Source organism: Sciurus carolinensis, chromosome 6 (genome assembly GCF_902686445.1).
Source record: "Sciurus carolinensis chromosome 6, mSciCar1.2, whole genome shotgun sequence".
NCBI lineage: Eukaryota > Metazoa > Chordata > Mammalia > Rodentia > Sciuridae > Sciurus > Sciurus carolinensis.
In genome coordinates this window covers 91,145,098-91,172,861 of record NC_062218.1, presented here as the reverse complement: position 1 = coordinate 91,172,861, position 27,764 = coordinate 91,145,098, and the positions used below count along the sequence as shown (strand labels likewise).

Sequence of the window (27,764 nt, the reverse complement as noted above, 5' to 3'; positions counted from 1 at the left end):
TGACCTGCAAGAGAGAATTTGACATGTGGAAAACCACAGTGAGCATGAAACAGAGCTGTGTACATAGCTGAGTGACACACTGATTCAAAATGAACATTCAGGGTAATGCAGATTCTTGGGGCACCTTCTGGATGTATAAGCAGCATTTATACTTGAAAGAAATTGATGTCACAACCTTAAATGTTAGATTTCTTCCCTCAAATTTTTCTTGAACAAAGGGCAAGCTAACTCAGAACTCATCCCTACAGAAGGTGAACAGTGAGGGAAACGAGAGGTTTTGGATCAGCCCTCACCCAAAGCAGCAGCGAACCTAGATGAATTCAGTGGGACAAGTGTGGTTTGTTCAGCTAACAGACACACATCCCAACCACCCACACAATGGCAGGAGTGCTTGGTTTCCAAAGTCTTTTCTTTAAAAATGGGATGTTTTTCAACCCTCTGGAGATTTAATGAGACCTGAAAAGATTTTGCTCCTGTTTGCTGGCTGCTCCACATGCCACTTTTGACACCTTTACCTCGATGGGAAGCACTGTAACCCACTGTTTTGCATGTTCCAACAAGCCTGCTTGGATAGATGACAGTACATGAACAGCTGGCTTCTTCAAGAACTGATTTGCACTGCCCTGACATTTCCTAAACAATCATTACTTACTTTTTTCTTCCTTCAGTGCTTTAAGCAAGTTTCAGCATGTTAAAGAGAGAGATGTGGGAAATGGCTTAGAACTCTGGGGTAAAAATATGTGTCATACCCTAGTTAGTGTAGGTTAAATTAACTTTAGCTTGATATATATGGATACCTCTCATTAAAAGTTAAACCACCACCCTACCATCCCAGAGCTCTTCATTAGCCCTCGCCATGAGCAATATGGACCTTGAACCAATTCACTGGGTTCCTAAATCTGTTTCAATTAAGGGAACTAAGTTAAAGTGACAGTTAATATCTTTGACATTGTATTATGTCTGTCAAAGCTAAAATTATGTTAATCAAACAACAGCAGTGTGAAGCATTTCCAGGCAGTGGCTGGCATTTTCCTGCAGGAAGCACTCAAAATCAGAAGTTTAGCTGCACCCATTCAGGGCATCTGAGCATTCAAGTTGTTCTGAATATATCCTAATGATAACTGGACCAAAGTGTTAGTTTTAGAGATCATTCCAAGGCTTGTGAAAAAGAATAATTCACACTGAGTAAAGTGGAGAGAATTATCCATTACCAGATTGCAACAGTGATCCTTAACAGCAAAGAAAGAGACATTTGGGGTACCTTATATTATGTGTCTGTATGTTGTCCTTAGAAATGGAATAAGAGGTTAAAGACAGAGCAAGGAATTTTCCATTCTAATCTGATGTAGTAATTTAGGTAATTTATTTGGTAAAGGCAATGCCCACTTCTGAACTCATATTGTATGTAGGGTCTTTCCTCAGTTAAAGATTTTCAGGGGAAATGCTGGGCATATCTGAATACCAGATATTCATGAATTCCCAGTATGGCTGGTTAGTAATTCCTTATCCCACAAAGAATTTTAAAAATGTGCCAGCTTAAGGAGGTCAGAGGCCAAAGCATGGAGGTATTTAGTGTACCTTTTTTCCTATCACTAATAGACTGTTGACGTGAGTCTTTTGTGAACTCCTTGGCTAACTAAAATATATTCATGATCTTAGTGAGAGGAGGAACAGAGAATGCTCAGATTTCAGGATGTAAAGTTTTGTTTAGTTTTAGTCAATCATTTCTTGATGGCAAGTACACCAGATGAAACACATCCCCTCAAAGAGCCTTGAGATCTTTGGATCTGTGCATATAAATCATCTTGCCTGCCATGACACCACATGTAGCCAGCCCCTTTGACACTGACAGGGACCAGATGTGTAAGGCCAATGCAAAGACATTAGGTTTTGACATCAGCTGACTGACAGTTACATTTGAGGGTTTATTTTTTTCAAGTTCGGTAGGTAGATGAAAATCTGCATTCAATGTTATCACATGCGTTACTCAGCTATAGATCAAAATATCCCCATTTGTGGAATTGAGCTTAAAACAACCTAGTTTTTTTAGCTCTTCAGACCTAAATACTCCACTCATTCTCATTTGCTCCTCCCTCTCATTCTCTGTCACTCTCTGAATTTTATAGACACAGTGGGAAGAAAGTATAAGAAATAAAAATGAATGGTATGAATCTACATTGTGTACAACCATAGAAACAAAATGATGTACCCCATTTTCATCCAATGAATCAAAATGCAGTCTGTAAAAAATTAAAAGCTAAATAAAAAAAGGGGGGAGGGAAGCAAAAACTCTTAATATACACAAAAAAAGAAATAAAAATGAAATTTATAAACATTTGTAAAATTCTTTGCCCCTAATATGTGTTCTTCTTTATTCTATCCCTGCCTGTATCTAAATATACTAAATATGACAAATTTATAAGCAAATAAAGTTCACAGAATACATTTTCCATTTCACACTAACAAAATGATTTTAACGTTACTATAGAATTGAAAATGGCAATATTGCCATTATAAAACTAACCCAAATTTTCACCTTTGAGAAAAAAGTAACTTCTGGAATTTCATATCTCTAAATAATCTTGAGGCTTAAATGTTTCTAACATGACAATAGTAGTTGAAATAAATCACCATTTGGTTTAACTAAAAGATTCTTTGCATAAAACTAATGAGACACTAAGCCATTTTTATATGAAAGTGAAAGAAGCAGAAGATCTCAAAGTAGGGACTTCAAATGTTGAGTTGAACTGATTTTAATGTAACATTTTCATTGATTAAATGTTTATTCTTAATCTTTTAAAAATAAGGGTAAGGTTTTTTTATGCATTTCATTAATATTTTGAAGAATAGAAACAGTTAAGGAAAAAGTTTTATTTTATCCCAAACCATTTCTTATTAATATAAAATAGTTCCTCAAAAGTGAATTATAGAATTTTATGACTTCCTTTGTTTTTTATTTGTTCTTTTTAGTTATACATGACACTAGATTGGATTTTTACACGTCATTCATACATGGAGTATAACTTCTCTTTCTTGTGGTTGTACGTGATGTGGAGGTACACTGGTTGTGTATTCATATATGAACACAGGAAAAGTTATGTCCCACTTATTCTACTGTCTTTCCCATTCCCGTTCCCCTATCCCTTCTCCCCATTCCCAACTTGTCCAATCCGGTGAACCTCTACTCCCCTGTGCACCTATTGTGAGTCAACACCCACATATCAGAGTCAACATTTGACCTTTGGTTTGAGGGATTGGCTTATTTCAATAGAATAAGTCTCCAATTCCATCCATGTAAATGCCATAATGTCATTCTTCTTTATGGCTAAGTAATTCTCCATTGTGTATATATACCACGTTTTCTTTATCCATTCATCTGCTGAAGGATCTCCATACTACTTTCCAGATAGGTTGCACCAATTTGCAGTCCCACCGGCAACGTACGAGTGTACCCTTTTCCCCACATCTTCACCAACATTCATTGTTGCTTGTATTCTTGATATTTGCCATGCTCAACATCACTAGTAAGTAGAGAAATGCAAATTAAAACTACACTGAGATTTCATCTTATGACTTCTATTTTCAATGATAAAATATAAATATATTTTTACTTTTAAAAAGATAGTATCTCTGCATTTGCTTTAGTTGGTATAAAATCAATTGAAAAAACTGACAGAAGAAAAATGCCCATGATAATTATGAGGGAAACTGTTTGTTTTTATTCATAGGGGAACCCCTTTAATGTTTTAAGGGTGGATTAATGGTGAACCAGCATTCATTCCACTGTGCATGTGCAGGAGTACACACACACACACACACGCATGCGTGTGCGCATACACACACACACATAGACACTCATCTGGCATTTTTGCCTACAGGCTGCTGAGAGCTGATTATTCTTCTAATCAAACCTGTCACAATCAGGGGAGACAATTAGCAAGGTTAGGCCTCTGCTGATTTCACATGTGGCCCTGAGCATCAGATGGCCTTGAGCACTCTTGAATCATATCAACAAGTATATCGATAATACCTACTCTGCTCCACCTGCTGCTGTTAGGGTCTGCGTTTCATCTCTGGAATTGCTTCAGTTCGTGAGTTCTTGTTTATTTTAAATTGAGACCACAAGCCATTGAAATTTTTGAAAGTGGAAACTTGGCAGGCAACACTGCTAGGGCCATTTTAAAATCTCCTAGTCAATAGCTTCAAAAATCATGAAATCAATTACCTATAAGGAGGTTTCTATTTGTTTCTATTATTATGCATTTATGGAACTTAATTTCTGGAGTTTGATTTCCATGTATATAGTGCATAAGAAAGAGTCCTACATATAATAGACTCAGCATATTTTAAGCCATATTTAAATAAGGATGACCAAAGACCCATTGGCAGTAATACACGTTCATATTTTCAAATGGTGTGAATTTTGTTCTGAATAGAGTTGTTTATTTGTTATAGTCTGGTCATTATCTGATTTTCTAGATATTGGAAATTTTTAAAAAATAAAATAATGAATTTATTGTCTTTTTCCATATCTAATATGCTCAAATAGCCTTCACATGCTTCTCTCTCAACATTCTGCTGGTTTTAGAACTAGAATGTCTAGAATGTGACTATGTTCCAGGGTTTTGTAGTTAAGTATATGTCATACATTTCAGTATGTGATTTAATAGTATGTTATCATTTAGCAATAAAGTATCTTTAGAAGGAAGCTAGAAGATCAAATAGAGATTTATTTAAAACAATGTAGGGATTATTATTCTGTGAGAATACAGAATTCATACCAATGTTTTATAAAGAAGAAGAAAGGAAGAATCCAGGCAATCATCTCCTTCCACATATCTGAAGGATTAAGGTTTCCACTGAAGTATTTTGTGTTTTTAAGTTAGACCTTTGTGTGTAGACATGCCTATGCATTCATGAATTCTCCCAGGTGTATGCCTGCAATTCTTATATTTGGCTAATGGCTTTAATGGAAAGAACAATTAGAAATGACTTTTTAAAGGTTTAACACATAAGAGATAATAATTTGCTTTATATACAGTGATTTTTCTTTCAATATAGTGCTGATCATCAAGTGACCATAAGCTTGAATTCCTGAGTAAATGTCAACTTTATAAGTTCAACATTTCTAAAATGGGTCCAGGCTTGGGTAATTTATGTTTTTTCCTATGAACTTGTTCATTCATTTAGGCATTAACTTATTCATTCATTCATTAATCTATTTACCATCATTCATTCTTTATACATAAATAAATCTACATTTATAAATATATATGATTATTCTTTGCCTCTGAAACAATGAAATAGTTGATATCTCCTAGTGTATTTAATTTTTTTTTTCATTGCAAAATATAGAGATATCTGTTGGTTCCATTTTTCAGTTTCATAGCAAAATTTATTCTAATCTTTGTAGTGTATAACTTGAACATTCTTGCCTTTTTGTTTTTTTTTACACATATGTGTGGACAGCTAATACAAACCAACATAGATGATTTATCCAGTTGCTCCATGGGCAATTAAACTGGGAGTATTATCTCAGCAGGAATAAGTGGGCAAATTACACATGTGAAATAAATGGATCTTTGAAGCTTGAGCACATAGGTATTACTGTACAAGAGGCTACATTAAGATTCCTGTAGAGATCAATGGGGGTTTATTGATGAACACCAAGGAATAGCAAAGTGATGTCATAGACTTTTAATAGTCTAATAAACTATTTTTAACATTTTTCATATTGGTAAGACCCTCCGCTTTTATGCTATAGAAGAGTGTGGTGCTCTAAGAGAGTGTGAAGAATGCTCTCTGACCTCCCAAGGGATTAACCTTCAGGAATCAAATGCAAAGGCCGAGCAGCACTTAGTTTCATGCACTTATCTAAAGGAAATGAAAAGCCTCCAGATTTACCCTTTTTCTTTTAAGAAATGGCACCAATGATAAAGTGTGGTGACTTTTAAAATATTACTTTTGAACTGCCACATATAAGCATAACTTGTATGCTCACTAGTTTGAGTGGTCTCTGATTGACCTCAGCAATACTATATGTATAATTTTAGAATTCCAAACACCCCAGTGTCTCTTACAAAACAGAGTCCAGTTGATGTGAAATAATGAATACTTTGTTGGAGCATTTAGTAGATGAACCACATATATCCAATGCCCTGGTTTTCACCCTTAGCCCTTTAATTGCTCAGTGTTCATGCTTTTTACAATTAGAGGCAAAATTTGAGGAGCAAAAGTAGAAAAAATATTTGACTTATTGAACAATACTTTCAGGCATTAGACTCTCACAAATGTTATGTATGAATTATAACATAAAACACATTTAAATCCATCAGGCAGAGAAAAAATATTTAGTCAACTAAAATAGTGTAAAAAGAAAACCAGAGAGGGAGAGTGGCAGAAAGTGTCATCTGTGACTTGATTTAAATCAAGTTCCTGTTAGTTTTCTAGGAAGTGAAGATTTTGCTATCTAGATAGGTTAAAACAACAACTTTTGGTATTAGAATCCTAAACAAGGCACAGAGTAGGTCCTTGGTGCTCAGAAAGCCGTTTTGTTTCAGTGAATCGATCTGTTTAGCATATCCCCTCCCTCTCCCATCAGTCTCCACCTTCCTCCTAATGCAGAAGTTGAGGCATATGAAATATTTCAAGTCTTTCTGTCATGGTTATATTTACTGACAAAAATAACAGAATTTCAAAGGATATGATTTGCTTCACCTGTGGGACCTACACATAACAACAAAACATTCATGTCAGCATGTCCTTCCTCAGAGACAGAAGGAAAAGTTAGAGGAATAAAAGAAATGACCTCCATCTGTTTCACATATCATCAACGTTTTGGAGATGGACAAAATCTTAAATTACCCCTGTACTTAAGGCATCTAATTACCTTCCAAAGGATTTGGAAGAGAAGAAGTTTTATTTGTCCAGAGAGGATAATGCAGATTCTTTCCTATCATTTTTAGTAGAAGGGAACAGGTGTAAAATAATTTTGATTAAGTGCACCTAACATATTTATATTCCTTTTTGGGGTTGTTGGAACCTGGGAAGCTCCTCAAGGACTTTAGATGTTATGAGATGCTAGGAAACAGGTGAGAAGATACTTGAGGGAAATTATTAAATGGTGACTTCACTGATTTTCCTCATCATTATATTTGCTGTTTCCTGTTGTGCTGCTTTGGCCCTCGGTAGGGTTGAGAGCAGGTGGAGGGATAAAACAGTGATAAACAGTAACTGCAGATTCTCTTGTAGCTTCTTGTCAGTAGAGATATGTGTATTTTTGCAGGGACTAGGGACAATTCAGTCACAAAATCTGTGCTGATAATTCTGTGTGTTCCTTGTGTTAAACTAAAATGGCATCATAGAATCTTTGGGACACCTAGTTTTTTCATTTATTTATTTAAAAGGTGAGACACAAAGATTAAGTGGTTTGTCCAAGTTTATAAAAGGCAGACAGTATTTCAACCCAGGTTTTTAAACTTCACATTCACTTCAGCCACTGCACAATACCCTTTAACATGTGGTGATATGTAAGAACTGGAAAATAATGAACAAATGATAGGGATTATTTTTAACCCTCTCTGATGTTTCTGCCCATGTGTAACCTTTCCCTTTTCTCCTTTTCTTTAATTCTACAAATACCCTATGTTAAGCCCTCTTCATGTCTAAACAGTCACATGAAGGAGGGAAGAGTTTGTGTCTAACCTGATTTGTAGCTTTAGTGCCAAGTATGCATTCCTTAGGGCCTCTCCAAATAGCTACGAAATGGATGCACAAATGAATTGGTTATTGGCAGGTGCCAGGGAATAAGGAAGCCTCAGTTGAAGCCTGTGAGGTCTGTGTTTGTTTGCCTGGTCTGTTGCAATAGACTCCTTAATGATCTTGTTCCAGGCTTTCTCTCCATCCAGTCTGTCTTCTCTAGGGCTAAAAGAAGGATCATTTTGCCATACAAATCTGGTCATGTCCTGTACCTTCTCAAAAATCTTCACTGGTTCTTCATTACCTGTCAAACTCCTTTTTCAAGTTCAAGTTTTAACACTCCTTTGAGACCTCATTTTCTCTGTCAACAAACTCTTTGCTTCAAGCTTCTGAACATGTAACCTTGCCCAGAAGCCCCCTCCTCCCCATCTCCTCAGATGATTCTGTCCATCCTCTAAGATGTGGTTCTTCTGTGAAGTCATCCAGAACTCTTAAAGTTTGTTGCTGTTACCTATTTTCCGCAGTATTTGAGACAAATTTCTCTTACAACATTTATCACATTTAATGGCAGAATTCATTTGTGTGATTCCCCTACCTGCAGAGTCCTAGATTGTCAGTTCCTCTAGGGCAGGACTGTGTCTTGGTTCATTTTTGTTTCTTCACCTTCAGATACAGTGTCTGAGCCACAGGAAGTGATCAATATACTTGTCTTGAGTGAATTAATTAATAAATGAAGAAAGACAGGATGTAAATATGTGAAAAGTCAATCAAATTAAGAAAGGATGGAAGGTCAATCAAATATCATATTGCTCAAGTGAAGTGTAATTTTAAAGCTTAAGTTAAAACAGCTCTTCCTGTAGGGAAACATTTAATCTAATCCAATTGTGAAGACAGTCTGTTAAACCAACATCAGTAGAACTGAGAAGGCTCAGTAATCCTCTGTCTCACCCTGCACCTCCATCATTCTGTCCAGTGTCTATTTTCCCAGGATTCTTTCTCATCAAAATCTACCCACCATGTTCAGTAGTCTCTTAGGGCTTTTAATTCTGCTAGGTGACAGGAATTAATGGGTCAGAGAAATGAAAATATGTTAATGCATTAGCTGGCAAGTACGATTTCCCTCCCAAAGAGAATAACACTTTACACATATTGCTCACTTTTGAGAAAGTATTTCTGTTAAAAAATGGCCTTTGTGTCCCAGAAATCATACAACATAGGCAATGGTACACCCTTCCTCTGTATATCTACTCAAACTATGTCACAAGTACTGTGGAAATTTTTGTTTCTAAAGCTCTTTGAGAATTTCAAGATATTTTTCAAAGGATTAAAATTTCTTTGCTTTTAGTGGTCAGTTTTTCAGTTATGTAAATAATCTAATTGTATATCATCTGTTCATTTATTATTAATTCTAAAGGAAGTCCTAGGAATGAGGCATTATTGTTATTGTGATGTTACAGATGAGAAAACTGAGGTTCAGAGAGGTAGCATATATGCCAATATTACACAATTAGGAGCGGAATCCAGGTTAGAAGGTAGGCAGATGGCTGCATATCCCTTTCTATGGACCCCTTTTCTTTGTACTGCCTACCACAATCAATAAGATAGTTATTTCTTCTCCATTATCAGATAGAAGTCTATAAAGTTGAAACATCTTTAATCAACTCTGCTTTCCTTGATGACCTCCAGACATTAGCAAACTTTGCATACCATATGTGCTGAAAAAGCCAGGTGTCATGAGAAGGATTAAAGATGAAATTTCCTTTCCACTCTGATTTCCACTTTTTATTATTGACACCCCCCAAGTGGTTCAGAGGATGCCTATTAGAGTTCCTGGACATCTTGTGCTATTTGCAACCATCCTTAGAGAGGTCTGGGTGGCTGACCTCCACACCTGCCAGGAGTCCCTCTGCCTCTGTCAGACATCACAGCTCAGAGCAATTCCAGAATGCTCAGTAAGCCAAAACTGCCTCCCTTTTCATGGGCTCATGAGCATCTTGTGATTTCTCATTGTGGAATCCCTTCTTCGAGAAATCACCTGGAGGAGGTTGATACCAGATTCCTACTGTATTTTCACATTGCCCCTCTTTCTTTTTTGGACATGGATAAATTAGTGAAGTTAAAGCAAGAAGAAATAGTTTTTAGCTCTTCAAAAGAGCACATGTGGGCTCTGTACAAACTAGATTAAAATATTCTTTGGAGTTTAAAAATCACATTTCAAAGTGCAACTTTTGTACTCTCTTGTCCTATTATCAACAGTTTTCTATCACTTTATATTTAATAAATTATTTCATAATCATTACTAAGAGTAAAATTAGATTTATTTGAACTCCTAAAGAGAAAGCATTGAGACTAATTAATATTGAAAAATATGTTAGGATATATCTATATCCATATCTCTATCTACATAGATACTAGATACATAGATAGATACCAGAGTTTATCTATAGTTAGGTAGGTAGGTAGATTCCCAATGAATCAAGAGCAAATAAATACAAATAATATCTGAAAAATGTTCTTCTGGGGTTGAACTTTGTTTTCTTCCAGTTTTCACAATAAAAGAAATTTTGTGTCTATGTTTGACTGTCTTACACAAATGGATTTGGGAAAGGAGGGCCATTCCTGTCCTGCATTTAGCAGCTGTGCTTACTGGTTTTGTAATCTGTAAACTCAGATTGTGCTTCTATTTTAATTTCAGCATGCCTGAAGCACAGGATTCTTTTGAAATGTTCAGACATGACTATTTAAAACTGAAAAGAGAAGTTCAACCATTAAGTGTTCTCATCTTCTCTCAGATTCTTTCTGATGTGATGAAGTGAAATGCTTTCTCATGTAACCCATAATTTCTGCTTATACTGTCTTGCTTATGCAAACTTTTAAATAAGCTGTATATGCAAAAGCATATAAAAGCTGTACAAATTTTGTCTGGTTTTGCATTATTGTTAAGTCAGCAAGGGTTCTAATGGAGTACAGAGGATGAGACAACAAGAATCCAATCAATAGACACAAAAGGCAAATGAACTTGCATAAATTAGCACTCTAATAGGAAGAGATAAATGTGTGTTCTCTTTCAAGTAATAGACATTATTGAAAAAGGTCTAACAGATAGCACCATGATTTATTTTTAGCTTTTTTTCTGGGGTGCAAAAATGAGAAAATGGTAGTAAATTGAGCATTGAGGAGACTGTGTTGAGCCACAGTCATCAGATCAATGTGTAGTTAGAATGTTGTGTCCACGTGGATGATGGTATCCTCAGTGTTTCTCATAGAAATATGAACACTTACAAACATCCCCAGAGGGTTTGTTCTGAGACCAGTGTTTGTCTTGGAGAAAATACTCTCTGATCTTGACATTCAGACATTTCCAGCATACTCTACATTTAGACCATATCCTCTGAGGAAATAGCAGGGAGGATTTTTCAGATGTTAAATGTGTAAGTATCTAGAACCAGGGCAGTCACAGATCATCTGCCGCTACAGCACTGTGCAGTAGTTTCATTAACTGTCACCAGCTCAATTCAAGAAATGCTTGGGGAGTGATTGCAATGTGCTCTGTTTTCCATTATTCCAATTATACTCTGTTATTTTGGGTTGGGGATACAATAGCTCTAGCAAGAATATCACAAGTGCCTGGCACTATGGCTTCTACCCGTAATGTATCTAGGGAGAACCAGGAATCTTCTCTATCTTTTTGCCTATTGCTTCCAACTCTTTGTTTGCTGCTTCTATTTATGGGAAAGGAGATGGGTACATAAGGAGCTGCCAAATAATCTTCATTGCCTTTGCTAAAAGGCAGAAACCTCAGCCATGGATTTGCCATCTCACTTGGGCAGACTCCAGACCAGCACAGCAACCTGATCATTTGTGTTACTGGTTGATTTAATATAGGGCAATAAGTAGTGCACTAATGGTTTCATGATGGCACTTTTCCAAAGAGCTCACCTACAGGCAGGGAGAAACCTGTACCCCAGGGAAAATTTGGATATCCTCTTTCATGGGATTAGGAGAATACTCTGGTTTTAAGTAGATACTTTTAAAGACACTTATAAAATTCAGGGATTTTTTTTTAGAACCTGGGGAACTTTTACTCTTTGGGAAATCTCCTAGAAATTCTATCTTAGGGGAAATACCATCTGTATTGTTGGAAGAGAATGAATTAATTTGTCAGTGTTGCTTTCATCCCAATCCAGAAAGCCAAAAAGAGAAAAACGAAAGAAAAATCCAGTGTCTGCTAAGTATCAGCATTTCATATCTTTTTCTTCGCATATTTTAAAAATAGATCTTTCCTTAGCTTTATTCCATTACTGTTAACTGTGATCAGTACTTTATGGTTACGTTACATAGCTTTGTTTCATTAGGACAATGAAAATGGTATTGAACAATAGCAATATAATGTAAGGAAACCGTTTGTAATTCGGTTGGAAATTGCTAATGCAGTAGACAGTCGATAATACCATCAGCTTGACTTTCCTAGGAAAACATGAACTAAATTCCCTCCACTTTTCTCTCAAATCTTCTTATTGGGTAGGGGTGAGTGGGATACTCAGAAGCACAGTGGAAACCTGGATGCCCTTGAAAAGAGAATTTCTTTATGAATTGAATTTTGAATGATATCTGTAGGTCCTGGGAAGAGCTACTATTTAAGGCTGAAATTCTCGCTGGAGATTTTCAAAAAAAGAGACTAGATAATTAACAGTTCTGAAAGCAAACAGCTGGATAAAATGATGTCTCACAATTTCTTCTACTATTATATCTCTCTATAGTCTTGATACAGAAGTAGGGTTCTCAATTTAATTATCATTGAGTATCAAGGGAAAATAAGCAGGTCCTCTCTTTACCAACTTATGTCATGCATGCTATATGCATTTTTAATTACTGTAAGTTAGGACTAGTAAACATGAATAGCATCTGGGAATACAAAGACAAATAAAGAAGTGTTTTAAAGAAGTGTTGAGTTGGAATTTTGTTGCTCTTAACTCTGGTAACTTGGTTGTGACTGTTCAGTCAATACCGCATATTGAAAGTGGCATGTTAGAGGAATCCATAGATTCGATAGCATACATAAACACTGAGCTATAAATATAGTGCTGAGAATTCCATTTTAATCAGTTAATGCTTGAAGATTCTGGGTTGCAATTTACCATTAAGAAAAACAGGAGTGATGTGTTGAATTTTGAGTTGTCCTATAAATTTCTCTAGTCATTAGAACCAACACAATTTTCTCATGTGTGATATGAATTTGTAAATGTCCTAATTGTCAAAGAATAGCAGTATTTCATGTTTCCATGTACTTCCAAACATCTCTGACATATTTAGAGATATTTATTATATCTCAAAGCCACCACCTTCATTTTAAAAATAAACAAAACTAAATTTAATACTCTACCAGGAAGTTCTATGCATATATAAGTATATTTCTTCAGCTTTTATGCCAAAAACTCATATTTACACTAAAAGAAAACAAACAAAAAAAATCACTTCCTATAACTTCTGATTTTCAGTTCACTTCCTTTAGTGTGTTGGAATAAGTTGTAACTTAGAATTCAAAACCCTAAGTTGAGGTATATTTTAAGTTACAGATCATGTTCCAATTATATGGTGGCAAACATCTCCAGCTTCCTTCGTGAACAGAAGAAAAGGTATTTCTGCAGCTAGAGCACGTTTCTCCCTTCCTTCAGCCATGGGTGTCAGTACATGCTTCAGAGAAGGCTCCATAGTACCAAGAGTGGGTGCTCTTCTTTATCAACCATGTACACTGTGTTTATAGGCTGTCTACCTGGTCAGTGCGTGCCACGTGTTACTTTCCCTAATCATGTTTATAAAACCAAAGAAACCAGCACTTAGTGGCCATGACTTAGGCCTTTAAGTTAAGGACTGAATTCTTTAACCTTGGGGTGGGTCTTTGGTCTTGTCTGTTGTGGGTCTCTTCTCAGTTACAATTGTCCTAAGTTAGAAAATCTGAGAGCATACCCAAGTGCATTCCCTCTGTGCCCACATCTTACTTCCCAGAGATAGGGTTGAAAGGCATGCTTTATATTTGTGGAATGGACAAAATATGCAAGTTACTTTTAGCATACAAAATGGGTTATGACTTTAATTAAATATTTGGCATCCACAAGGTAGGTACCCAGATGTTGGATTAAAACATCAACAAATGAAATTGCCCTTTTCTGTAAATAAATTGAGTGACGAGATACAACCACATTTTCCCTCACGTTGGATACAGATTTAGCACAGATTCTGTGCTAAATCCCAGGCTGATTTAATATCTCCCACAGGTTTCATAAACTCCTTTGTTGTTTTTTGACCCAGCTCATCAATGCCGAGTTTGTGACCAGCAATAGCTCACGTTCTCTTTTTCTTTCTGAACAGAAAGAACAGTTTGAATAGCAATAAAATGTTAATGTGCACATCGTGAAACTTTGGGATCTGGGATTGTACTGCTGAGTGTTGAAGAAAGCCAGTTGTGACCCTGTCTTCTCAAAGCTCACAGTGCTGACTTGTCACCCGGCGTGGAGTGCCCATTATCACCCTCTTATTTCATCATCTTTGTGCTTGGCATTAACCATCCCTCTGAAACCTCACGGTCCACACAAGTGGCTTGTTCAGACCTTGTAGCAATACCAAAAATTCTGAAAGTTCAAGAGGAGGGTCATGCACATTTGCTTTGAACTATAGTTCTTTCCAAGGTAGACATTTTGAAAGTAGAGTTTATTAAGACGAAAGTGGAAGGAGAAAAACAGCAACTATATTCTCTGTCATTCAGACAGACAAGCATTTAAGTAGGGAGAGATATTATAGCACTTGAGAATCCCCTAAAGTGCTTGGATTTATTTCTAAGAAATAAATGGTGAATTGTTTATTTCTTTCTCCCCCTTATGTTTCCTTGGGACAGAGCAATTAGTTTCTTATTTTTTATGATTGCATTATTCTTGCATATATCTTTCTGTGGTCCAGGCTATAAAAGTAAATAGAGGATCCAGCTGTATGAATGAATATCCTTTTAATGAGTGTGGGGAGGAAATAATAATACTAAGTAGTGCAAAACCATTTTTATGTGATGAACTGCAGTTCTCAGCTCCCCAGCTCCCCAGTCTTAAGCCACAGGCCACCAGTAAATGTGTGCATAAAATGGCAGTTTCAAATGTTCTGGTGTTAACAAAGGTATCCTGTGGTTTGTTTTGTTCGTAGAACACACTTTCTATGATTTTTAAAGGGTGGTGGCATATTCTGTTTTAATTTCCAGGGTCAAGGAAGGGTAAAATGGAGTATGTGACTTTTCTCTAACACCCTTCATTCTATCTTTGGGCGAAAGCCTTGCTGAAGCAGTGAGATAACACAGTTGCCAGGTGATAATACAGTCGTTTTTGCAGTGCCATGAGTTAATTTCAGAGGTGAAACTATCCCTACTTAGGAAAATAATGTGTCTTCTCCCCTCAGACCAGACATTTGCTCAGAACAGCAAATGGATAGCGTCTCCCATGTGCAGATATTATGTAAGTAACTTGGCTCTGCTTTTCCCCTTTCCTTCTTATTTTCTTCCTTTCTGGCCATTTTTACGTATTTATTTTTCATTGATATTTTATATCTATAAAGTCTATAATTCAAACCCCCCCCCCTACCATTAATTTAATTTTAAACTGCCAACATTAGTCTGCTCAGGCTGCTATAACAAACTACCATAGACTGGGTGGCTTAACTAACAGAAATTTACTTTCTCAAAATTCTGGAAGCTTTATGTTCCAGATCAAATCAAGCAGAAACTGCTGCCTGGTGAGGGCTCTCCTCCCAGCTTGCAGATGGCTACCTTCTCACTGGGTCCTTGTACAACGTGCAGAGAGCGGCTTTCTGGCATCTCTCCTTAAAAGGACACTAATCCAATCGGATCAGGGTTCTGTCCTTATGCCCTCTTTTAACCTTAAAGACTTTATCTCTAAATATAGTCATACAAGGAGTTGGGCTTCAGCATGTGACTTTTGTGGGGGATGCAAACATTCTGTCTGTCATACTGCATAAACACAAGGAGGAGAAAATAGAGAACATACTGTGACATGAACTTTGTGGTAAGTTACTAAACTTTTGATCTGATGCTCTGTGCTTCCTGCTCCTATAACAAATTCTGATGATGATGGTTGCAGAGGAAACCTTAAGAAGTCCCCGGATAAAGCCAAAGGAAGGATGTTAATTACCTTCCCACCCACTAACACTGTCCTGGAATATGTAGCAGAGGGATGGAAAGAAAGGTTTCTAACCCTCATATGTGCCAGGGACTCTGGCCTGGTGAAGCTCAAGGACAATGGAGTCATTCTAGTCTTTCTCTACAAAGATTGGAATTACTATTGATAGCTTTGCAGTGATGCTGGCTGGTTCCTGAGAAAGTTGGTTTCTTCTCCTGACCTTGACTGGAGGAACAGAGACTGGATGTCTGGGGGGAGGAGTACCGTCTGTATTCCACACAACGCCCGCTAACTAGAGCAAACCCCTGGGCATATCCCAGCCTGATCTGGGCCTGACCTGAGCAGAAGGGAGCCTCAAAGATCTCTGGATTGCCAACTCATGGTTGCCGGGACACAACTCAGAGCGGAGCAGTGGTTGGCAGAGGCTGAAAGAGAGTCTTGGGTGTTCCTGCCAATGTGATAGGTGGTTGCAGGATTTTGTGAAGCAGTCTGATGAACTCTCTCAAATAGAGGCACCTAATGCTGCTCAGCTGTGTAATTGGGATGGAAATGGGCCAATGAGAGGCAGCAGTCTGTGCTTAACCTTTTGGGAGTCTTGTTCCAGGAGACTGTTTGGGGGGGGGCATTACAAATAATAAGCCTCTCTGCCTGATTTGTAATGAATTAGTAATAAATGGCCTAGCGCTCTACGAAATTCTGACGATTACAGAGCAGCTTTAGCTAAGTGCACGGGACCACATCTTATTTTGATCAGCTGTAGCATAGCAAAGACATGTAATTATCATAATCTAACAATTAGCCTGGCATCACTTTCCAGTGTTTAATTACCCCGATAAATGGTAATTGAATAGAGGACTTAATGACAAGAGAGAAACTTTCATTCTGCCTTAGGTGCTTAAGTTGTCTACTCGGCTAGGCATAATTTTCTAGCATTGCTTGAACAACAGTTCTGATTATCATTTTCCTTTTTGCAGTCTTCCATTATTTTGTTTCCTGATCTTGACCTTTGTTTATCATGTTATTTAACTCCTCTCAAGATTTAATGCTGGGACCCAGACTACAGAAGTTTATTGGACACTTTGCACAGTTTTCCTGTTGTTAAGCGTTAATATCCTTTCCCAACAATTTGGACATCTATTAAATCACCACTAGGTGCAGTTATTATGCTAAATGCTGGGGATCATGAGACAAGTAAACACCAGCACTGTTTTCAAGGGAGCTATAGGTGAAAAAGAGATCTGCCTGCCAGTCCCAGTTTTCTTCTAAATTTACACATTTATGTTGGATGAATTCAATACTTTTTATGAATACAAACAGCACCTAATTTCTAGTTATTCCAGATCTCTTTTCTCTGTCTTATTACCCCCATTCCTGGCCCCATGTTTGTAGCCAACTGCTCACAAGGGTCCAAATGAAAGTAACTAGTTCTTACTGCCAACCTGCATAAAAGCAGCAACATCCTGCTTTACATTCTAACGCTTTCTATGAAACATTATTAATACTCTTATCGCTCTCTAACATTGCCAAATACATGTTTCCCGTTGACTAAAGAAAGGCAGACATTTTTTAAAAACCATAAAGTATATCTATTTCCTTTATTTTGTCATGTTTTCTTTAAAAAAATTAATAGGAATGAATTCCATGAGAAATAGTTCCAGGTTATCCCAATTATTGAAAAATCAGGACCAAATCTGAGACTTAGTAATGATTCCAGTAAGTTATCTTTAGTGCTTAAAAATATTTATTTCACTGTTGGCATAAAGTCCTTAAGAACTATTAAATCATTATTTTTCAAAAACAACTTCTTGAGTTGGTTAATACAGTGAAGATTTATTATTGCTCTTTTGTCATTATTTTTGAAACTAAGAATGGCCTGAAATTTGTCTGGGTAACTACATCCCACCAGGAGGCAAAAGGGCTACATGGAAGTAAGCATTCTGGCAGGTGGCTTATTTGTTTGTTTGACTCCCACATCCCCTGAACAGAATCCGTTTGTTCAATCCTGTTCTCTCAGGATAGTGGCTGGATAACCTGTTCCATGATTGTCTGCATCTGCTTTCACTGGATCTATTTATGTGGCAGGTGTTCTGTGCCCTGTGCTTGAGGGGATGGAAAACTCTAGATAACTTAGAGTATCATATGCATCTTTTTCTGGGAGCTCCCGACTAGCTGAAGTGGTGAAGGAGCTTGTTTTGCATTGTGGGAGTGACTTCTGTTAGGACTATACTGATTGCCAGATGTTAATTCTTTATTTTGTTTTAAATCCCCATTTGAAACCTATTTGGTGTGCCCTGCGATGCACCCGGTCTGTGAGAACTCTGCCTGCTTAATTCTTTGGCTGTCTTGGCTGTTGATGTTGACACACTCTCACTCGCTGCCCCAGGCCTCTTTGGGGGCTTAGAAGCAATTAGACTGTCACCCAAAGCTCCCAGTCCCTTCCTGAAGAAAAGTCTTGTTTAGGCTCTGCCAATTTAATGCTTTGTTTCCTTTGGAAGTCTTCTGTCAAACTAATAAAACAAACTCCAAATGAGTTAAAACACTGGAGGAGAAACATTTTGTGGGACTTGTATTTGAAACAGGTGTTATCCTGGGAGATAATTTTTTTTAAAGTCATTCAGTCTGACATAACTTGTAGAAAAGCAACAGCAAAAACCAGTTGAGATTATTATTCATTTATTTGATATGGGTGATTAGTACTAATTGTGGGATTTTAAAAACACTTTGAAAGTTCACGCACATCACACACACACACAGAAAAAGTGACAGGGTAGTGTATTAAAGCACTAATGAATTCTGGCCAAGAAAATTATGTCTTATTACCAACAGTTCCCGAATTCAAGGCAAAACTCTCATACTGTAGAATTTTTAATTCCCAAAACATGTGTGGATAAGAACTCTGTTGAAATTTTCATTAATAGATAAACTGAGCACCCAGATTTGGGTTGCAAATGTTTCATCAGTATCCTTTGCTTCATTGGATGGAAAAATATATGATATAGCATATTGCATTTCAGCTGCAAAAGAATAAGCAGGATATGTCTCTGAAATACTTCCTTAAGCATTTTGGGGGGGATTTTTGTTTTTGTTTTTATTTGTGAATCTTCACATCTGTCAGAACATTAGTTGTTATTGATGTATTCTAGAGCCCTGAAGAGCTAGATTGGACTGCTTGAGATTATGTGTCTTGATCTTCAGGTACTATCTCCTCTAGCCTCAACAACTAGTCTGCTTATAGTGAAACTGTCCATGCCTCTTGACTCTCAGAGCTGAAAGTGAAAGTTAATTACCAACCTATATCAAAGATAGGCATGTTTCGGCCCTTGAGAGGGAAGAAAAGTTTAAAAATAGCAAAACAAATATTCGTTCAGTCCTGAGCGATGTGCATACTATTCATCTATCTCAGGTTAGGTTTACTATTTGTATTTCATGCTTTAACCTCTGCAGGAAAACAAAAAGAGCATCTTCAGATTTAGGTTAGGAGAACCATAAGGTTTGCATTCTGTGCTGAAAGGAAGCACAGAAGGAGACAAGAAGATGTGTGCTATGTAACAGAGGCTGCTGTCCTGCCCATTTTACAAACACATATTTATAAACCAAATCCCTTGTCAATTACAGGGCCTGTTAAGACCTTTCTGGACAAATAAGAAATTCCTGTGGTTAAAAAGAGACTTCATATTCTGAAATTAGTCTTTAAATCAATAACAGTAGAATTGAAAGTCAGCACTGCCAAGATTTATTCATTCTAGATTTAGTTTAAAATTTGGGAGGACTCCTAAGCTGATAAATTTGCTTAATCTTTGACCATAAATCATATCCTTCTTTTACATTTCAATTTCAGAATGTAATACATTAGGTTGCCTTGTAATTAAAGAAGTGACATTGGAATTCTCTTCAAATAGGAATATTAAAACAATCACCTCTTTGACAGATTAAAATACATTTAAAATGTAATAATCAACTATGAAGTTGATGAGTAATAACATTTTCATTATTGAATCCTTTAAAACATTACATGAAGGGGGATAAAAGTGTCTCACAGCTTCCTAACTTCTCTTAACACTCTCTCCTTTCAGTAATATTGTTTCTATATTTATGAAGTGAAGAACCCTCACTCAGGAGCTGCTTGATAAAATACCTTAGTACATATTTCCCTGGAAGCAGGCTCTCTGCTGTGCCAGCAACATACCCTAAAGGCCAATTTAAAACATTTAAATACACACCATACCCTTCCTTTCCCAGCTACAAAAATGAAAAGTACTTCGACTTTCGTAAATGAGAGTGGAATGAGGGGTGGAACCTCAGGAGAAAGTGGCTAACCATGAACTCAGAGGAGGATTGGGATGCTGCTCCTCTGTGGACTGAGCTTAGGCAGGCTCCTGTGTCCTCCTGTTTAGCTGTCAATACCCACAACACAGGAGCCTGGGGGAAAGGAGGCAGTAAGGTCAGTGCCATGAAAAAAGAGTTTGAGAAAGAAAGCTAGGTGATTTCTATTTTCTCTACCAAAGAAGAACCAAAGGACAGTCTGAGGAAGTTTAGAACTTCCACTTGGGGCTGACGAAGGACCTAGACTATTCAAGAACTAGATGTTCCTCTTTTTTTTTCAGGGACCCAAAGTTGAAAATACAATATTTAGTTAGGAGGACAAAGCCTTTATGATTCAGGCTAACTAATGTCATAAAATGATGATTTGGTTCTTATCTCAGAAGGAAGTTGGGGCACACTGTTGATAACTAAATGAAAAGACAATTTGTCATTTCTTGTTGTCTTTATTTCATTTGATTCTGACATTCAAGTCATGATTCACTTCCACCAACAGGTTAATTAAGGGGAGAGATATTAACAGTGGTTTTAAATTGATAATCAAAATCATATTTAGCATTGTGATGGAAAGTCATCAGGTAAATGCTGAGACAAATTCACTTGTCTGCATTTAGAGGCGCCCTTTTCAGCTCCAGTCCCAGCTTAAATTGTTACTTTTGCCATCAGTAGTCCCTAAAATATGCTGGGGAATGAAACTGACTAAATTATGTTATGTGCATATACAAATATGTAACAATGAATCCCATTATTATGTATAATTATATTGTACCAATAAAATATATATATATTTTTAAGTGTACCTTATATCCATTCTTTCCGGTGGCCTCTGGATGATCAAAAATTACTATAAAGTGCATATTTCATTTTTGGTATTTAAGATGATTACAAAGGACTAGTTACCAGGCTGAATTTTATTCTTCTTAACTAACTGAACCGATCCTTTCATAATGCAGATGACATTCTTAACGAGTCACTGAGAATTTTTGATAAATGTGTAAAATGTATTCTTACCATAACAGAATATATAATAGTATATGTTATACGGACCATTGACCTGAGCAGTCATGCAATCCAGTGAGGAACAGGGACCATCTTTCTATGCAGGCAAGATGTTTCCTGGCTCCTGAGACTTATACATTGTGAGGACAGACAGGGTAGTAATTGTTTGAAACTGTCACTTTTCTAAGTGTGGCGACTGTACACATTTTACATTGTGAACCACTGTATTAACTTATTAGAGATGTATTGCAATTATTGTTGGCTTATTGCTGTACAGCTAATAGTAGAGTTAAAAATACACAGTGATCTCACAGAGGTAGAGAAGCATGAGCACAATAGATGAAATTAAGGAAAAGGAGGAGAGAGGAGACATTTACAAGAAAATTTTTAAGAGATTTACTTAAAAATGTGTTACAGCAGTGACTGCTACCCATTGCATTTGTAGATACTGGCATGCAGAATTATTCCTTCTAGATGTGAATTTCCTCTTTTAACAAGAGGTAAAGCTCATGAAAGCTGTTTGCTGATGTAAAAACGATTCCTTTATGTGAATGGCTGCTGAGTGCAACTACGCACTTTATTCTGTGAAAGACTGAAATGATGTGCATGAATCAGGAACTGATTCTTCCCTCTGAGGCTCATTCTACATGTTGAGGCACCCCAACCTAGTGGGGAAGAGAGTAGGGCTGGTTCACCTTGTTGTAGGATTATCCTAAAAGATCAGCATAAACCTAAGGAAACTGATGATACCCACAATCTCAAGGCCTCCACCTTACAAGGGGAATTACTACAACTAGTGAATCTTTGGATCCATTGTGGTTAGAAACACATTGTAATTAGGAATGTACTTCAGAATCTATAAGGATTGGATTCAGGTTTTAACTTTGTTCAGATTTATTCACTGTGAAAAATATTGAACTGAGAAGATAACATTCTATCTGAATGTCCTTTTATCATTGGTAAAATGAACTAATGATAATGACTCATAAGAGTTGTTTTGAAGACTTTAGATGATAACACATGTACTAAATCCTGGATATAGCAGATATTTGTTGAATCTCTAAACAGGATAACTAAAACCTCCTTGAGAATAAGAATTGTCCCTCTGGAAGACTACAGAGTCGACCTAAGGACTTGATGTTAGAGTTTCATCTTTCACCAAATGGAATAGTGAGGAGCTTTATTTCTGAGGTCAGAGAGCTTTGGTTTGTATTCTGTCTCTACTATTTTACTAGTTGTGGAACATGGACTTCTTTTTTCAATATTTTTAAAATTTTTAAATTTGTTCTAATTATACATGACAGAATGCATTTAGACAAATTGTACACAAATGGAGCATAACTTCCCATTCCTCTGGCCAAACATGGTGCAGTCACATCGGTAGTTCAATCATACGTGTAATAGGGTAATAAGGTCCATCCCATTCCACCATCCTTCCCACTCCCATACTCTCTCCCCTCCCTTCCCTCTCCTCTGCATAATCCAAAGTTTCTTTATTATTCCTTACCTCATCCCCCATAGTGGATTAGCATCTGCATATCAGAGAAAACATTTGACCTTTGTTTTGGAGGGTTTGGCTTATTTCACTTAGCATGATATTCTCCAGCTCCATCCATTTACCTGCAAATGCCATAATTTCATTCTTCTTTAAGGCTCAGTAATATTCCATATATATATATATATATATATATGGAATATATATATATATATACATGGAATATATATATATATCATATTTTATTTATCCATTCATCTGTTGAAGGGCATCTAGGTTGGTTCCATAGTTAAGCAATTGTGTATTGAGCTGCTATAAACACTGAGGTAGCTGCATCACTATAGTATGCTGATTTTAAGTAACATTGACTTTTTGATCTCATTTTCCTCACCTTTAAATAAATGTAGTATTAGTATGTTTTCTTTGAGACAGTGGTAAAGATTAAATTGAAATAATTAATGTAACATAATAATCACTCATTAATGTTAATCATGCTTCTGTGCTTCTTCAAAAAGACCAGAAAAGACTGATCCAATACCACTTTGTAACTGGAGAAAAGAATGATCTAATGCACTTTGATATAGTATTAGAATATCTAATCCCAAACTTGTCTTTGGATTACACTTAAGTGTGTTGCACAGATGCTTTTTATGAGCTCCAACTTGTCATGGTTTTTAGACTTATATTGTCCATTCTTTGAAATTTGCTTTAATAAACTAATTTATGCAAATTAAAGATCTGAAACAAATGTAAATTGATTCCATGATAAATCATCATCTTTTCTTTGTCAGTTGATAGAGGGCAGAAATAATAATTGCTGGGGTGAATTGCAGGTCTAAAATAGGCATCACAGTAATTTAGTAAACCCTTCTCACAAAGTTAAAGATCACTGGAAGGGATTACTGGTCAGCCCAATGTAGAATGGCTCTCCTGTCCGACAGTTTGCCTTATTAAAATTCTGGTGGGCTGGAGATATAGCTTAGTTGGTAGAGTGCTGGCCTCACAATCACAAGGTCCTGTGTTCAATCCCCAGCACCGCCAAAAAAAGAAAAAAAAAAGTAAAATTTTAGCAACATTGACTGGGATAAAATTTGGAATAGGGAGTTAAAATTGAGTTTGTCAAAAAAAAAAGTGACAATGTTTTTAACTTTTAAAATAAAGGAATTATTGAATAAAAGCATAACAGAAAGGGTCTGGATAATGGTGGTTTTAATTTTTATTTTCACTTTTGAGCACTGCCAAATGCTAGTAGAATCTAAAATAAGTGACACTGAGGGAAAGAAAAAACTTCCCCCTTGCATGTCTTTAAAATCTATACTAATAATATAATAATGTAAAGTGCATCTGGGCATTGCCTTCTGCTGCAGCTCTTGTCTGGCTCTCCTCCAGAACTGCCAGGCTACTCTGAGTGCTGATGATTCACATCCCAGCACCCTTTCATCTGAACATTGCAGTGTCTTTTCTTTGTACTTTGGCAGTGATGTTACCTTGATGTTCAAAAATCTTTTAAAGGCAACGTAGTCTTCCCTTGCATCTTGACAAATCATTGCCTATCTGTAATGAAGAAAAAGTAAACACATGATCACTGTAAATATAAAGAAATAAATACTTGCATATTTTTGTTTTTAAAAAAATGGTTGTGTTTGGGGATCCTCTAACTGGAAAGTGAAGACCCTGATAATCTTTCCTTATTTCTTGTGTATAAATCAGCACACATTTGTTTTTCATAAGTTTTCTGATCTGTGGCTTGAAGCAGCCATGTGAGTCTGGTGAGGCAGGTTCTTATTATCTAACTTGTAAACTGAGGCTCAGGATGATTTATAACTGTTCCATTCAACCCACAGTAGATCCAATCCTTAAATCTAGATCTGTTCATTCGAAATGAGTAATGCCTTCACGGTTTCACAACATTGTCTCTTAGAAGGGAATTGCAGCTTTATGGTAAATATTTAGCATCCAGGGCAAGGGTGGTATATTTCTACTGAGGTAAACATTGGTCCCAAGCTCTCAGAAGGTTTTGTTGTGTTTAGGTCCTAAATTTTAAGAGAACACACTGGGAAACTGGGTTCCCTGAGAGCGTCTACAAACTAGAAAGATGAGGAGTTTGGGAACTACACCAGAGATAACCAAAGAAATAAGGATTTTCATGTCTGGTGAAATGAGGATACAGAGAGACATAGCTGACATCTCCAAATGTTTTATGGACTACCTACTGGAAGAAGAATTAGATTTGTTCGTTGTAATTCCAGGCAGCAGAAGTAGGATCACTGGGTGGAAATTACACAGAAGCAGATTTATGCTCAATATAAGAAGAGACTTTCTAACATTTAGAAATGTCCAAAAATGGAATAGAGAAGCTCACCATCACTGGGAAGTGTTCATGCTGAGACTGTCCGACTTGAAGATTATATGGCTTTATGAGTGTTGTATTTCAGCAGTAACACCATTTTATGGTGAACCTTTCCAAGGGCTCAGGGAAGAATTTCCTCACTCGCTAAAAACAAAGGGGTTTTATAGGCTTTTTCACTACAATTTCAGACTGAGAAAGCTGTATCCATCACAATTCCTGTTTTACACATCCTTGGATCCTGTGAAATATTTTTAACTTATAGGGAAAGATACTAAATAAGTAAATATTTGTAAGATTAGAATTAAAGCAAAACATGTGGTATTTCTGTGCTTGGATGAGTCTGGTGTGTGTGTGTGTGTGTGTGTATGCATTTTGAGTATTTTAGGATGAATTTGTCATGGTTTTGCTATTGTTATCTGGCTTGTGACTTTCACGGCTTGCCAATCCAACCCTAGAACATGACTTATAAAATTAAAAGAAATAGGGAAAAGTCATTCGATATAGATGTTTTCAGTTTTCTTAATAATAGAAAGAATGTGGCATCAAAAGAGTGATGACATAAAATGAGTTGGTGACCTAAGCAGATCTAAGGAGAATGCTGCACTGGAATCCAAAGTCTTCATTCTCTAGATCTAGCTCAAATACTCCCTTCTTCATGCTTATGCCTTAGGTTTTTGTTTTCCTCTAAAATGAAAATGTTCCTCCAGGAATTTTCTAACTTTTACATTTTATGATTCTAATTCTATCAGTTTTATAGCTTTAATTCTCTATATTTGCATAGGAAGTTGAAAATGGCCTCATTTATAATTGAAACAATTCTGTAATTTATTGTTATTTAATGTACTTATTTATATATTCAAAAATATTTATTGTGAAACTATCCTAAACATGAAAACTTTTCTTCAATATATATAATTTTAAGAATGAAAGGAAAAATGGAAAACAACAAATCAGAAAATTCATTTTGAAAGAATGATGTTTAATGTAATAACTAGAATAAAAATGAAGCACTTCCTTTTTAGGGTATTTTGAAACAAATTTAATGGAATTCCTTTCTAAAATGGCTTATTGTTGCTTGGATTGAGAACTACAATGTTTCAAACCATTTTCCAAATCATAGTAATGTTCATTAAGAACTTATTAGACTAAATTTTTTTAACTCCAGAAGAATTAAAGGGTGTAACCACTGATTTGCACTAGAAATCACTTCTACTTTGAATTATTTCTTCATTTTCTTCTTCTTTCAACAGATTCCAGAGGGGTGACTACCATATCGACGTCTGTATCAATGACTACCTGGATGTTTTCTGCCCTCACTATGAGGACTCCGTCCCAGAAGATAAGACTGAGCGCTATGTCCTCTACATGGTCAACTTTGATGGTTACAGTGCCTGCGACCACACTTCCAAAGGCTTCAAGAGATGGGAATGTAACCGGCCTCACTCTCCAAATGGACCACTGAAGTTCTCTGAAAAATTCCAGCTCTTCACTCCCTTTTCTCTAGGATTTGAATTCAGGCCAGGCCGAGAATATTTCTACATCTGTGAGTATATAGAGATTTATCATGTTGTAGGGCAGCTGCAAGATTTCAGACTAATTTTTTACCCATGTTTCAGAGAATTACAAAGCTGGACTCTGCGTTACAGATGTCTCCTTGTAAATGCATACATCATGATCCCTAGATACATTAGCTGGGAACTGAGAGCACAAATTAGATTAAAGACACAGCGCCTCTCCCACTATGAAATTGCGTGTCAGCCTGTTCAGTGAACCACTGCTGACTTGTATTTCTTTTAAATGAAAATGACTAGGACTTCTCCAAAGCTCAGGAAAAGAAAAGAGATTCCTGAAAAAAATTAAAGGAAATAATTAAATTTACATAGCTTAGAGTCCTTGGATTTCTTATTCAGGTGTCAGCAATATCCTTTCAATCATCCACAGTTTTCGTGGAGAAAGCCAAAACTCCTGCAAATGTCAGCATGCTGACGATAAATACTCTCTTTGCACCAAGGAGAAAAGACAATTATTAAGAGCAGCTGTGTCTTTAAACAGGAAAGAGTGTGAAGAAGTATCAAGCAAGGGTTCCCAGGGAACTGGTATGAGTGAGTTTCTCACCTGTGAACACTGAGTGACTGTCCTGAGAGAGCTCTAACACTTCCTCAGCAGACCTCTGCATTAATCTCAATGCCATGGCCTTGTTTCTTTTCCATTATTTACCCATCACTTCTTCATGCAACATACTATTATACATTATTGATAAATGTTGCTCAAACTTCATGTATAAAAGAGTCATCTGGGGCTCTTGTTAGCGATGCATATTGTGACCTGGGTCTGAGGCAGGGCCTGAGATTCCATAGGTATAAAGCTCCCAGGTGATGCTGATCTGGCTGGCCTGTGGTCCACACATTAAACAGCAAAGGTATAATAAGTGATACACAGTTTAAGTAACTCGCTGTGTACCTGGACTTTCCTTTGACTGCTGTCAAATATTTAGACTAACCATTTCTATGTAATTTCACTGTCAACTGAAGTAGATAAAGGAGTACTTGTTCATTAGTAGATTAATTGAACAGCTTATGGTGGCTCAGAAATGTTGGGGGTACAAGATGAAAAGACACTGCCTCCTTTTAGGGAATGACCTTCTACTGGGGAGCAGACATGTAAATAGAGTATAAACAGATAATCACTACATAAAGATAAATGCAGGAAGCAGCGGGAACTTGGGGGA

General features: G+C 36.6%; 1 protein-coding gene across 4 annotated transcripts in view; it reads left to right on the top strand.

The window, feature by feature from the left end:
* Efna5 (ephrin A5) overlaps positions 1 to 27,764 on the top strand; it is a 275,616-nt gene that overhangs the window by 200,790 nt on the left and 47,062 nt on the right. For all 4 annotated transcript variants that reach the window (XM_047556354.1, XM_047556356.1, XM_047556353.1 and 1 more), the window contains one exon: positions 26,287 to 26,579. In XM_047556354.1, the coding sequence (XP_047412310.1) occupies positions 26,287 to 26,579 (293 nt within the window). The remainder of the gene's footprint in view (positions 1 to 26,286; positions 26,580 to 27,764) is intronic.